Consider the following 14,673-nt stretch of genomic DNA (forward strand, 5'->3'; position numbering starts at 1 on the left):
ATTAATTATTATTGTTGTTCGGAGTTTTGACAAGCTTATCATATGAAATAAGCTAATTTATAATTTATTTATAATAACGTATTATCGATGTGATTGATTTATTTCACTAATTGCATTTATTTGTCTTCAGGACGAAGAAGTAAAAAAGGAGCTACCCGTCGTCCCAAAATGTTGCGCGAGCGGACAAAACTTGAGCGTGACAATCGAAAACGGGAAAGTGAAGACAGTTTGCGCTCGATCCAGTCTCACGTTCCAACCCATCTTCCACAAAGCGAACGAAACTCACATATGGAGCTACGACAGCAATGTATTCGAAACAATCGTGGGTAACCCCTGCGCTTACGACAGGTGAGAATGGTAATCTAATTTAAACCTTATGAATAACGTGTTAGAGATTATTAGGCGTTCAATGATTTACTTTTTCCTGAGTATTATAATAGAGAGACGTCAATTTGCGGAAATAAAATACATTACATTTTTGGGAATTTGTAATAATAAATGGAACCATAGGAAGCGGTAATAAAGGATATAATATATCAACCGCATTAGTTCCGATAACTTTGTTATTTATAAGGTTTCAATGAAACATTTTGCAGTAATCTTTTAGCTTTGCTTCATAATCCACCGCATACAATCAAAGCGACGTAAAGGAAAATCTAAAAAGCGGAGCAATTATGAAACAAATAAAAGCTCTAACCTCCTCGTCTAATACATGACCTAAGAATCAATTTCAATGAATACCAAATCCCTAAATCTGTTCAACCCCTAACAAAGCACCCAATATTGATAACTCAATCAAAAAAACATCCACAGGTACAAGCTGGAGCCTGACAAAGTCAGCGAAGATGAGTTTTATCTTCTATTCAATGGCTCTCTATTCATGCCATTTAGCCAGCCTCCGTTATTGGGAACTAGGAATTTTTGTATGGAGACATTTTGGAACGAGTCCAATCCGGCCGGAGTGACACTGCCGTTACTTTGCTTTCAAGAGCCCATAGAGGAAGCGGGCACATCACCAACACTTATAGCTTACGCAATCGGTTAGTAAGTAAATGTTAACATCCAATTAGTGAGTATATGCGTTGCTTGACGTCCGGCTTTTTGTCTTTATTATAATAGGGAACAAATTTAACGTCTGTACATTTTTCATTGAGTATTCACCACGATTAGCGTTACATAAACGACGATAATTAATTGAGAAACGTTAATTATGCCAAGACTAAACTTTTTCATAGAATGTAGTTACTGAAATTTCTATATTATGTATACTGTAACTTTTAATTATATAAAGTTTAGTCCAATACAAAACTTATCCACAAATAAGACTAGAAGTTGCATAGTGTTTATCTTTGTAATTAATAGAATTAATATTTTATCAACGCCGATTTAAACAACTCAAGCATGAAGATTGTCAATAATTTGTCTAATAACTTAACCCACAAAAGTATAAAAATAGGGCCCTATATACATAGTAGTATAACGTGGTATTACCACTAACCGGCACTAATGTTTATGAGTTAGAGCTCAAACCGCGACGTTTAATTAAAAATTATAGCTTGTAGCTATTTGTAGTTCAAAGGTATGAAGGTATAAAATATTTTTCATCTCGTAGTAGTATGAAACCATGAATGTTAAGGTCTGAAAGTGTAGCTCTGCGATTTCTTATTTGAATTTAATTAATTGCAATAGCGATATTATATAAATGTCATAAGTAACTAAATAATAAGAGACATGCATGGATGATAAATACAAACAATCCATCAATAACATTATTTTTACTTTGTTTGTAATTAGTAATTACTCAATTAAATTAACTTTAAGTATGAGATACAAGTGTTCTTAAGATTTATAAGGGCACATATTACATGAAGATAGGACAGATACCTATTTGTTTTTTATTTGTATTAATCATAAATTATTTTCAGGTTTAATAATATCAGTACCGTTTTTACTGGCGACGACCTGTGTGTACTTATTTATAACTGAATTAAGAGACACACATGGGAAGGCTCTGGCTTGCCACTCGCTTAGTTTAGCTGTGGCATTTTCTTGTTTAGCCGCAACACAGCTTGCTGGTCATGCGTTTCCCAATACAGCTTGTACTATAATGGGTAAGATTTTATTATGTCATTATTTCTGAGTATAGGTTGACGACTAGACTTTTTGATTCATTTTAGAAAAAAAAACTTACGTAGATTTCTTCGTTTACCTATTTTGTTTATTTTAAAATTGCTTTTACTTAATTCAAATCATATTTTTTTCGAAATAAATTATTATAATGAACCACAATAATATTTCAGAACGTATCTATTTATTGTGAGTTATTAAATTCTCTGTATAAAATGTTAAATTAAAGATGAAAGACGTTATAATATTTGATTATTATTAATTATGAGACTGTGAAATAAATTTAATGTTGTTTACATTTCAGCGTACCTCATTCAATTTTCATTTGTATCCTGTTTCTTCTGGTTGAATGTAATGTGTTTTGATACTTATTTGAATGTGCGGTAAGTTCATTGATTACGAATATTATGGTATTATTTATTAATGTATAATAAAGTTTACAATAAATTATAATTATTATAACAGGATTAAATATATTCAATTTAATTATTAAATCAATATTTGAAAGCAACCAAACCGACGAGTATAATACATAAATTTTATTTGTAATGCGTAATGTTGAAAGGAATGACCTTTTTTTAAAATGGTTTCCTATATTTAAGAAATTTTGCTGAATAATAATATTGGTCTACTACATTATTATCATAATTACGTCATACTGTAATCGAAAGTAGACTAAAGTAAACTCAAAGGTTACAATTTTAATACATAATACTTACTTATGATAACAGGTAGCCTTATAATAAAAAAACATTAAGATATACAGCAATAAAACGCATCCTACATCTATTTACAGGAGGTACATAAACGCTTCAGTAAGTAGACGGAGTATGAGGAGACGCTTTGCGTGGTACTGCGCCTACGCAGTTTTACTGCCAGTGCTATTGCTAATAGTCACCATTACTATGGACCTATCGCCAGCAGTACCTAGCACTTATCTAAAACCTAATTTTGGAGTTAAAGGCTGCTGGTTCAAAAGTAAGTTAAATATTGCTTTAAAATTATTTGAAGACAATTTGCTTGATGATTCTAAGCGTCTTTTAATGGTAATGTGTTACCAAGACAACTACAATGTAGAGAAAATAGTTTTATTAACAAAAAATACATAGTAGGTAATAATTTTCTATTCTAAAGTAGTAGTATGTACTACACATATTAAGTAAATTATTCTCCAATCTGCTTTCAAATTAGTTCTTTCACATTGCTATTAAAATTTCGTAAATACGTACCATGAAATGTAAAATACTAATTCTATTTACCATTCGCAGCGGACCAAGCGGCGTTGCCGTATTTCTATGGACCAGTCGCTGTAATACTTCTTAGCAACCTAATTATATTTTTCCTCACTTCACGCGCGTTCGCGAGGCATTATAATAAACTTAAAGACGTTTCACGTAAGTTGGACTTACTATTTTTTGATAAGGGTTTATTTCAGTGTATTTTTTCAGACTTTTCTTATAAAGTTTAAGCTGTCTCTTGTCTTAATATCCCTCCCAATTAAGCGATCGTTTACATTCAAATGAGTGAATTTAAAATGGCAGTCCTCTTTTATTGAATATATTCTTAGTGCAAAGCTAATTATTGAATGTTTTTATTTGGATAATTGTATTACCAATGATTGTTTTGTAATTCTAAGAAAAGTACCTAATGTTTTGGAACGTTACATCAAATTACGTAGTGTACATATTTAAAAATACCTCAGTATTCATGTTCATGTAAAACAATTTTATATTAATACCTTAATTCTCCGAAAAAATACTTAAACGCATTCATAGATATTTTCATTTTTTCATACATGCGTACTCTGAAAGAAGTTAATTTACATACGAGTAACAATAGTCCCGAACAACTCTTTGTTGGTGTTTTATTGTTGTCTGAAATAAAAGGCTAGTAGATAACTTTTGTTTGAAATTTAAACGAGCAGCGCGATGCAGCGGCAATATGTTTTTATCCAAAACATAATACAGTGTTCAAAACATTATTATCTCCATATAATTTACTTACGAAAATACTTGTTTCAAACATTAGGTCTATTTATGAAATAAGTTCTCAGAAACTAACAATGATATTTCATATTGTTATTTAGTTTGATGTTTGACGAAAATAGAAAGTTCGGAAATAATTTTTCCTTGTGGAAAACTTGGGAAGCTCCTGAAACTTATATTTCCACTTCGTCAAATCTATATTCAAATGTATATTCTGATGTGCTTAACGCCTTCAAAATAGAGTTATTATCCACCTACTAGTTATATAGTTATTTCTATTCTTTTTCTGGAACGAATATATCATAATTATTTTTATTAACGGTGTCGATTAAGTAATTTTATCAAAAATGTTTAAAAAGTTCTGTATTAAATTGTGTCTGTAGTGAAACAATTTGCGTTTCAATTTTTTTTTGATCTGTATCTAAATCTAACTACTGACTTCTAATCTAGTATACGTAGTCTAGTAATTTAGTACAAGTAATAACCAAACCATTCAATAATCAGCATTAGACCTGACGCATTCAGACTTCAGTACGTCAGACGACTGGGTACGTCTGAGCACCGTGCTGGGCCAGCCCGTGCCGGCGGCGGAGCGGTCACCCACGCGCGATCACGTCAGCTTCAACCAGCGGCTCAAGAAATATAAGAAGATGTAAGTTTATTGTGCATTAGACCTGATGAACTCAGACTTTAGAACGTCAGACGACTGTGTGCGTCTGGCCATCGTGCTGGGCAGACCGCGCCCAAACGTCAGCTTCAACCAGCGGATAAATAAGAAGATGTAAGTTTAAGAGAGTTTAATTAATAAAAGCGTATATTAATGTAGGATCGGGGCTAAATGAAAAACACTTTGAACTTCTTGAGATTTATTTTCACTCATTGATTCAATCATAGTCTATCGTTCTTTCATTCTAATCATCGTTTAGAAACTAATCTAACACACGTTAAGACACATAAATTAATCATTCATCTCACCTTATCATCCCACATTAATTATAGTATTATTTTTCAATTTTTACTATTGAGTTATAGTTACTTACCCCAAAGTAATTAGACCTTCTCACACTAAAAAAAACATACGACATTTGCATTTGTAACACCAGAAAAATAGATAAACTCATAAACATCATTGTGGAGAGAACTATTCTATAAATAAAGTTTGTCCTGCAGTGTGTAAAAATTCTGTATGTAGGTACTTTTATACAGTTTTAGTTTTTCGCTTGGGGCATCGCTCGCGTGCACTTTTCGTTATCGCGCGATGGCTCCATTCCTCATACAGTTCCACCCTTTATTTCAACACCTTCAAGTTTGTTTTGGAAAAAAGCAACTGATGTAGCTACTTCTCTTAGACCTCATCTATGACTATGGTAAAATTAATGAATAAGGATTGCCTTTCAGTCGTTTTGATGTGAACTGTGTTGTGTTATTGAATATTTCCTATTATTTGACGGTTATAGTATTGCTTTAGAAAGAATACAAGGACACAATTTAATCTAATTCAGAAGATTACGAATTAACGAAATTCTTAGCTACATACAATAACAAAGGATATCAACGGATAAAGGATAATACCTAAACCTTAATAAACTGTATTAATATTATTAATACAGTCGAATCCGTACGTACGATAATCTAGAACTAATTTGCTTCACCTGACCCGTATCTCAAATTGTGCTCGGAGTTCTCTTCACAATCAAGATAATACCTATTTGCTTTTGAATTTCGTGCCGTGTCTGCAGATTATCATTCAATTTACAAGTCTTCCCTTATAGTATCTTAATTAGCTAACTAAATATGTGTTTGTGTATTTCATCATTGAAAATGTATAGGATGTTCACATTATAGAGCTCTAGCTTTTATTTATCATAGGGTATGCTATGCAAATCCGAATAAAGATCTTTAGGCATATCATCATTACTTATCTTTTGTTATTAAATTGATTAAAATTTCAACACTGTGTTTCTTGATATTTGTGAATTATCTTTTAGCAAGGGTAAATTGGGAAATAAAACTGCAAGAAAATATTTATCTGGTTTTATTTTTGTTAAATATTACTTAATTGCTAAAGATCTGGCACTTTGTAAACATATTAATTTCATCCGAAGTAAATTCTATTCATACAAACACAAAATTCCGATGTCAGTTGCTTGATTTAAGCGATTTGGATGAGACAATTTGCACCTACATGAAGCATATTCCATATTCTTTGGTAACTTTTCTATGTTCTCTTAGCTTCCGCACATGCTGTCTCCTCTCAGTCATCATGGGGCTGTCCTGGGTGCTGGAGGTGGTCTCCTGGGCGGCGGGCGCGGGCAGCTCAGCCGTCTCTGTGTGGTCGGTGTTTGACCTGATCAACGCGCTGCAAGGCGTTGTGATCTTCGCCATTTATGTGCTGCAGCAACCCGTCCGGACTTTTGTTAAGGTATGCTGAAACAAAAATAAGTATTTTCAGTTAAAAATTTTGTAATGTATATTTTGGTAAAGTGTTTATAAATTCCATCATTGTTTTATGTTAATTTTTTTTTATTCATTTCTTGCTAGAACCCGCGGCGTTACTCGCGTGGTATTCAGTCTTAAATATATTTCTGTACCAAATTGCTATTACATCCGTGTTAATGCTATGTTTTGATCTTGCAAACTCACGTAAATAAAAAACATTGACCTAATATAAAATTTTCAATTTTCCTGGTTGATTCAACTTCGTTAGATTCACAATAAAATTCGAAACAAACATCCAACAAATGAACACGTCGTTAATAATTTGCTTCTCCCAACAGTTTTCCAAACTCTGCAGCATGTGCAGGAGGAAAAAGGACGAATCCGAATTGTCTGTAGTGAGTGACAGGAACAGTATGTGTGGTACGGGCCGCAGGGACTTCGTGTAGACTATAGTGAAGTGATAATACGCCTATAGGTTATTCTAGGGTATTAAGTGTACTAGAGACTGATTTTAATACAGTATTACGCAATCGTCTGGCTACGGTGATAAACAGTGGGAATGGAGAAAAGTTCCTCTTTAATGTTTCAGTGAATTGTGTTTCGTTTTTTACTATGATGTAGAAACAAATGAATAAATATTTAACGCTATAAGTTATTTAGTCTTCGTTATAAGAATAGGTACTGCGTCTGAAGCCTCTGTAGGTAATATGAATTTTAACATGTAGTTATTGAAATTGTGTACATATACTCTTCCTTTGTATTTAATTATGTATTTACTGTGTGTTTGTATTCAACTATAAGAACCAAAATTTATTGCCGCGTTATGTGTACAATTGTACAAAGCTCATTTGCTTGTATTACTATTTATTTTCAAACGAAACTGTTTACGTCTCCGTTATCTATTTACTATATTACATATTGTATAAAGAGAGACTAAACTTCGTTTGCATTCAGGTAATATTGAAATTAGCAGCTACATTTGCTTCACAAGTTACCAATAGTTTTTACAGCTCCTTATAGAAATGGTTATATAATGATAAGACAAAGGTGAGAGAATATTTTTGTATCTAAATAAAACATGACCAAGTAATAAAGGTTATACGTAGTTACTACGCTTATTTTAGTGAATAATCACTTTTTAAATACAATGTAAATTAAATGTATTAAAATACGACATACAACAAACGGCCGTAGGTAAATATTATTCCTGTATAGCATAATTTCTATTGTAATTCATTATTATTCGCCTAATTTATTCTCAGATGAAAATGGAGCTAAATTTGAGTGCCATATTAAATATTTGTAATTTTATAACATTTCGTAATTTTTAATTTAAAAGCTTCTTTGACATCCAATTCATATTTTCTTTATTGTGAAAAATTTTCATGTAATTTATATTTTATTTCTACGTTTGATATAAAAAATGTTATGATTAATAACTGCTTTTTATTTCAAATCAAATTTGAATCACAATTCGTGATGCTGACATTCCCATTACGAGAACTAGTCATAATATTGTAATAAATTGTATATTTTAAAATTTAAATTAAGTTTTTAGGAGTAATTCCAAGAAAAATTGTATTTTTAAAAGTTGATACGTAATCCTTCTTTTTAATATATTTATTTCAACTTCGTTTAGGTTATTATAAATAACATTATTTTATTTAATTTATCAATGTTTACTAGTCATAATTTTGTAACCATGGTTGAATAATTATAACGCTCTTTAAATTTTTAGGGTGTATTTTTCAAACGTTTTTTTATCAAATTTTTTATAGCTAATGCCAAAATGCAAGATGAGATTTAATTGTGTTTTATCGCTATATTTTTTCAGAAAATAAAAAAAAGCTCTGAGAGAAAAATTTAGTTTATTATGATTTAGTAGACAATATTGAAAGCAATATTAACAAACATCCTGTCTGAAATAAAAATTAATAGTTATTTCTAGATAAATTATTTTATTAATATCTATTGTATAAATACCTACATTGTTAAATATTATATAGTACCTATTGTTTGTATCTGCACAACAAAATTGCTGAATATCTAACAAATTCTCTGTTAATCTGTTTGTAAATATATTTAGATAATAGAAGTTAAGCTTTCCTTTGTATAATTAAGTTTTATTTATTTCATGAAATTGTAATTAAATCAAAATTCCAACTTTACGACAATAATTAGATTTATGAACTGTAAAGTGTTTATTGTAATATTAATTTAATTTATTTGTTTTAAGTATGTTTATTTCTGTGTATATAATGCCTAAATGAAAATGTGTAAATCCTAACGTATGTATAGCGTATACTATATTGTGTGTATTTGTGTAATATAATTGTTAAATGTTACGGAATTTAAGTGAAATGATTACAAATGATGTATATTTGTCTATTTTGCAAACATGACGTTAATAAAGAAGCTTTATAAACTTGTTTTTTTATTTTTCTATTTTATCCTGTCTAGTATGTTATAAAGAGGAAAGAATTCCATGTTTATTTTTTATCATATAGGTACTTAAAAACATACAAGCACTCACACACACTTACCTATTTAATCGAATATGAAAATTCTTTCATGAGTAGAATAAAAAGTAACAAAAAATTATATTATAGAAAATAATACTAAAAGCTCTTTACCTTTAAATATACTATAATAAACGTCTACTATATAACAGCATAATATGTTATTTGGGGCTGTGATAAGTATGAACTATGGTTATCAAATTAATAAATAAATCCAGATTATTCGATATTTTTTTTTAATTATATAAATTTCATTAAAACACCACCAACACCACATCTAGAGCTTAATTACTTAAACCAAGTTGGTCACATTTTAATGAATGTGGTGAATTTCTGTAATCTTGTGAAATTCCTTCCGTATCCACGCTGTCAATAATAAATAAAAATAATAAATAAAATCTTTATTTTGCCAAAAACATAATCTTTACAAAAATGTGTGCGCTGACTCTTGAACTAGAGTAACTCTGTGTCTCAAGAGCCAGCGTTCCTCCTTATAAATACAACTACATAAGTACATTTTTAAAGCAAAACAAAAATTTCGGTTTGATTACAAAAAGTTTAAATTAAAGAAAAATATATAATATGCATAATATGTATGTGAGAGCGTGAGCGTGAGTGTGTGTGTGTGTGTGTTGGCGTGTGTGTGTGTGTGTGTGAAAGCGTGAGTGGATGTGTGTTAGCGTGTGTGTGTGTGTGTGAGTGCAGAGCGTGTACTTATTTCCCTCAGTTCTTACTATATTTTTTTAAAAGTTGTAATTTTCTCTGTCTCCAAATAATCTAATGTTTGTAATATTTTTGTTAACTTTTTTTTTAAGTCATGTTTGTTAAGATCAAAAATCAAAGTGCGGCGATTTATTTTATTGTAAATCAATGAACTCAAAACGCGGTACTGATGCTTGGCAAAGCTTGTCCTGTGGGGTACTAAGGGACAAATATCTCTAGAACTCCGTTTGGCTGGGTCACGTGAAGAGGGAACTTTTGGATGTTTTTTGATAATAGTTCGCAGAATGTAAAGCTGTCTTACCGTGAGGACTTCACAGTGAGCGTAGAGTTCGTTTGTTGGAAACCTGAATGGTTTGTGAGACATAACTTTAAGCACAGAACGTTGTGCTTTTTCTGCAATAAGCATAATACTCTTACAAGCACCACCCCAGGCCGGTATGCAGTAGCTTAGCACCGATTGACATAAACTAAAGTAGACTAATTTCATAATATCAAAGCTAGCCGAGTTACGCAACTTTTTAAAAATAAATGTAAGTGATCTTATTCGTGCTGCGATAACATTAATTTGTGGATGCCATTTTAGTCGATCATCTATGGTAACACCTAGGTATTTGTAAGTTACTACACGCGATAAGGAAGGACATCCACATGAGACAGTTTCAGTTGTATCACACGAATGAACATTTATTTTAAAAGTTAATGGTGGCGCTCCCCGGTTATTTATATAAAATGGAATAAATTTAGTTTTCACAACATTGACAGTCAACAAATTAGATGATAGCCATGACATAACAATTCTTAAACAATTTTCAGCTCTGTATTGAAGCTTTGTCCAGTCTGAGTCCCAAATTACAAGTGCAGTATCGTCTGCATATGTAAATATATTGCAGTTCTGAAGTTTAATTTGGCACAGTTTATTTATATATATTTGAAAAAGTGTAGGTCCAAGTATACTGCCTTGTGGCACGCCATAGGTAATAGGCACATCGTCACTTAAGTGCTCATCAATTTTAACACATTGGACCCTATTTGATAGGTAATCAGCAAAAATCTGTAGTGGACATCCCCTCACTCCAATTTCTTCAAGTTTTTGTATAAGGATGGGGACAGAAACTGTGTCAAAAGCCTTTGATAAGTCTAGAAATACAGCCAAACACCTAGCTGAATTATCTAAGTGCCCGACTATATCTCCAACAAGATCAATAACAGCGTCCTCTGTAGACAGACCCTTCCTAAATCCATATTGCTTACTTGATATAATGTTATTCCTTTCCAAAAACTTTGTAAGATTATTATTTAAGACACGTTCAAGTATTTTAGATAAGCTGGTTAATACTGAAATTGGTCTATACTGGTTAACATCCTCTCTGTCCCCACCCTTAAACACTGGATGAACAACTGCCTTTTTAAAAGCATTAGGAAAGATTCCATGTTCAATACTTTTGTTACAAATATGAGTGATAATGGGGGCGAGGGAACGTCGACACATCTAATGACGCGAAACCTGGCGCTGAAGCTAGCTATTTCCATCCATTGAATTTATTTATTTATTTATTTATTTTATTTATTTATTTATTATTACAAAGAACATGTTACATGCGTTTCAGTAAGATATACAGGTACAGTCACGAGCAATAATATATGCCTAGGGGGCGATGTGCAAAAATATCTGTCACTAGAACAAATTCAATAATATCTGTCTGCCCGTATACAGCAAAAATATCTGACATTAGTAGGCAACATAATAAAGTGGCATCAAAATTATGTGACGAAAATGCACAGCAAATAATTGTGACAACCCCTCACGGCATAAATATGTGACATCAACTAGGTGACAATAATATCTGAGACAATTTCATATTTCTGTATTTTGCATCGATTCCTCACAAAAAGCATAAATATGTGACATCAACTAGGAAGCAATAATATCTGACACAATTTCATATTTCTGTATTTTGCATCGATTCCTCACAAAAAGCATAAATATGTGACATCAACTAGGAAGCAATAATATCTGACACAATTTCATATTCAATTTCATATTTCTGTATTTTGCATCGATTCCACACAAAAAGCATGAATATGTGACATCAACTAGGAAGCAATAATATCTGACACAATTTCATATTTCTGTATTTTGCATCGATTCCTCACAAAAAGCATAAATATGTGACATCAACTAGGAAGCAATGATATCTGACACAATTTCATATTTCTGTATTTTGCATCGATTCCTCACACAAAGCATAAATATGTGACACCAACTAGGTGGCAATAATATCTGACACAATTTTATATTTGTGTATTTTGCATCGATTCCTCACAAAAAGCATAAATATGTGACATCAACTAGGAAGCAATAATATCTGACACAATTTTATTTTCAATTTAATATTGAATTAATACAAAATATAAATTTTATTTTAACTACGTTGTTTTAAAACATTATTACCATATTAATTAATATGTGCCGTCGTTGTATACTACATATTGTATGTCTAGATATTATATCCTACTAGCTTAACACCCGCGGCTTCGCCCGCGTTTTCAAAGAAAAACCCGCATAGTTTCAGTTCCTGTGGGATTTCCAGGATAAAAGCTCTCATAAGCGTTAATCCAAGTTACCTTCTATGTGTGTGCCAAATTCCATTGTTTTGTCTTTTATTTGTGTGAAAGAGTAACAAACATCCTTACATGATACTCACGAACTTTCGCATTTATAATATTAGAAGGATATCATATCAGGACAAAATTAAAGTATTCATATACTTATATGAATACCCACTTGGGTAGATCTATTTTATTTGAAGGTTCAGTGTAACCTTCGTGTATTATTTAGAAATTTTTTTGTTATATTTGACGTTAGCGGCGTTTGACACCTTTGACACGATTGCTCCGTTATTCATTTTCTTTTACCTATAACATTGCTATTATTTTATTGAGTATCGAAAATTATGGCAAGTTAACATAAATAAATTATTAATAAATTATCGTAATTTCATTTAAATAAAAAATATTTACAAAATATAATGTGTCTTTTGTTCATATTCTTACCCCAGCAAAATACAAAACACTAATTCAATAAAAAACGTTTGGTCTTTTTAAAATCCTATCCTATCTTATCCTACTAGTACTACTATAATCCTACTTCCTATCCTACTAATCTAGTATTATAAATGCGAAAGTTTGTGAGGATGTGTATGTGTGTGTTTGTTACTCTTTCACGCAAATACTACTGAACCGATTACAATGAAATTTAGCAGACATATAAAGGGTAACTTGGGTTAACAAATAGGATAGGTTTTATCCCAAAATTCCCACGGGAACGGATACTATGCGGTATTTCTGTGAAAACGAAGGCGAAGCCGCGGGCGGAAAGCTAGTGTCACATATTTATGCTTTTTGTGAGGAATCAATTATATTTTACAATACAGAAATATAAAATTGTGTCAGATATTATTGCCTCCTAGGTGACGTCACATATTTATGCTTAGAGAGGTTATCACAATTATTTGCTGTAACATTTTCGTCACATAATTTTGATGCCACTTTATTATGTTGCCTACTAATGTCAGATATTTTTGCTTTATACGGGCAGACAGATATTATTGAACCCGTTCTTATGACAGATATTTTTGCTAATCTGCAAATGGTAATATATTTATGCTTCTGACTGTACATAACAATTATTACACATAAACATAAGGCATATAGGTACATAACAATTATTAGGTACAAACAAACATACTTCCCTCCGTGCTAGTCGCTGACGCCACTGTGTTACAGCAGGGAAGTTTATTATTATTTTAATTTATTTATTTACTTATTTTTTGCAAAATGTACAGTCACGAGCAATAATATATGCCTAGGGGGCGATGTGCAAAAATATCTGTCACTAGAATAAATTCAATAATATCTGTCTGCCCGTATACAGCAAAAATATCTGACATTAGTAGGCAACATAATAAAGTGGCATCAAAATGATGTGACGAAAATGTACAGCAAATAATTGTGACAACCTCTCACGGCATAAATATGTGACATCAACTAGATGGCAATAATATCTGACACAATTTCATATTTCTGTATTTTGCATCGATTCCTCACAAAAAGCATTTAAATATGTGACATCAACTAGGAAGCAATAATATCTGACACAATTTCATATTTCTGTATTTTGCATCGATTCCTCACACAAAGCATAAATAATAAATACCTATGTGACACCAACTAGGTGGCAATAATATCTGACACAATTTCATATTTCTGTATTTTGCATCGATTCCTCACGAAAAGCATAAATATGTGACATCAACTAGGAAGCAATAATATCTGACACAATTTCATATTTCTGTATTTTGCATCGATTCCCCACGAAATGCATAAATATGTGACATCAACTAGGAAGCAATAATATCTGACACAATTTCATATTTCTGTATTTTGCATCGATTCCCCACGAAAAGCATAAATATGTGACATCAACTAGGAAGCAATAATATCTGACACAATTTCATATTTCTGTATTTTGCATCGATTCCTCACGAAAAGCATAAATATGTGACACAAACTAGGTGGCAATAATATCTGACACAATTTCATATTTCTGTATTTTGCATCGATTCCTCACGAAAAGCATAAATATGTGACATGAACTAGGAAGCAATAATATCTGACACAATTTCATATTTCTGTATTTTGCATCGATTCCTCACAAAAAGCATAAATATGTGACACCAACTAGGTGGCAATAATATCTGACACAATTTTATATTTCTGTATTTTGCGTTGATTTCACACAAAAAGCATAAATATGTGACATCAACTAGGAAGCAATAACATCTGACACAATTTTATTTTAATTTAATATTGAATTAATA

General features: G+C 31.4%; 1 protein-coding gene across 2 annotated transcripts in view; it reads left to right on the top strand.

Annotated features, from left to right (window-relative positions):
• Window positions 1-7,887, top strand: part of LOC123696542 (G-protein coupled receptor Mth2-like) — a 69,799-nt gene extending 61,912 nt beyond the window's left edge. Inside the window, exons 2-10 of one of the 2 annotated variants that reach the window (XM_045642815.1) lie at window positions 131-348; window positions 814-1,040; window positions 1,926-2,111; window positions 2,432-2,510; window positions 2,924-3,105; window positions 3,396-3,521; window positions 4,617-4,764; window positions 6,345-6,534; window positions 6,890-7,887. In XM_045642815.1, coding sequence (XP_045498771.1) covers window positions 131-348; window positions 814-1,040; window positions 1,926-2,111; window positions 2,432-2,510; window positions 2,924-3,105; window positions 3,396-3,521; window positions 4,617-4,764; window positions 6,345-6,534; window positions 6,890-6,997 — 1,464 coding nt within the window. In that variant the 3' untranslated portion in view covers window positions 6,998-7,887. The remainder of the gene's footprint in view (window positions 1-130; window positions 349-813; window positions 1,041-1,925; window positions 2,112-2,431; window positions 2,511-2,923; window positions 3,106-3,395; window positions 3,522-4,616; window positions 4,765-6,344; window positions 6,535-6,889) is intronic. The other variant, XM_045642814.1, reaches the window with a different exon arrangement.
• Window positions 7,888-14,673: the final 6,786 nt, after the last annotated feature.

Source organism: Colias croceus, chromosome 12 (assembly GCF_905220415.1).
Source record: "Colias croceus chromosome 12, ilColCroc2.1".
In the NCBI taxonomy this organism is placed as follows: domain Eukaryota; kingdom Metazoa; phylum Arthropoda; class Insecta; order Lepidoptera; family Pieridae; genus Colias; species Colias croceus.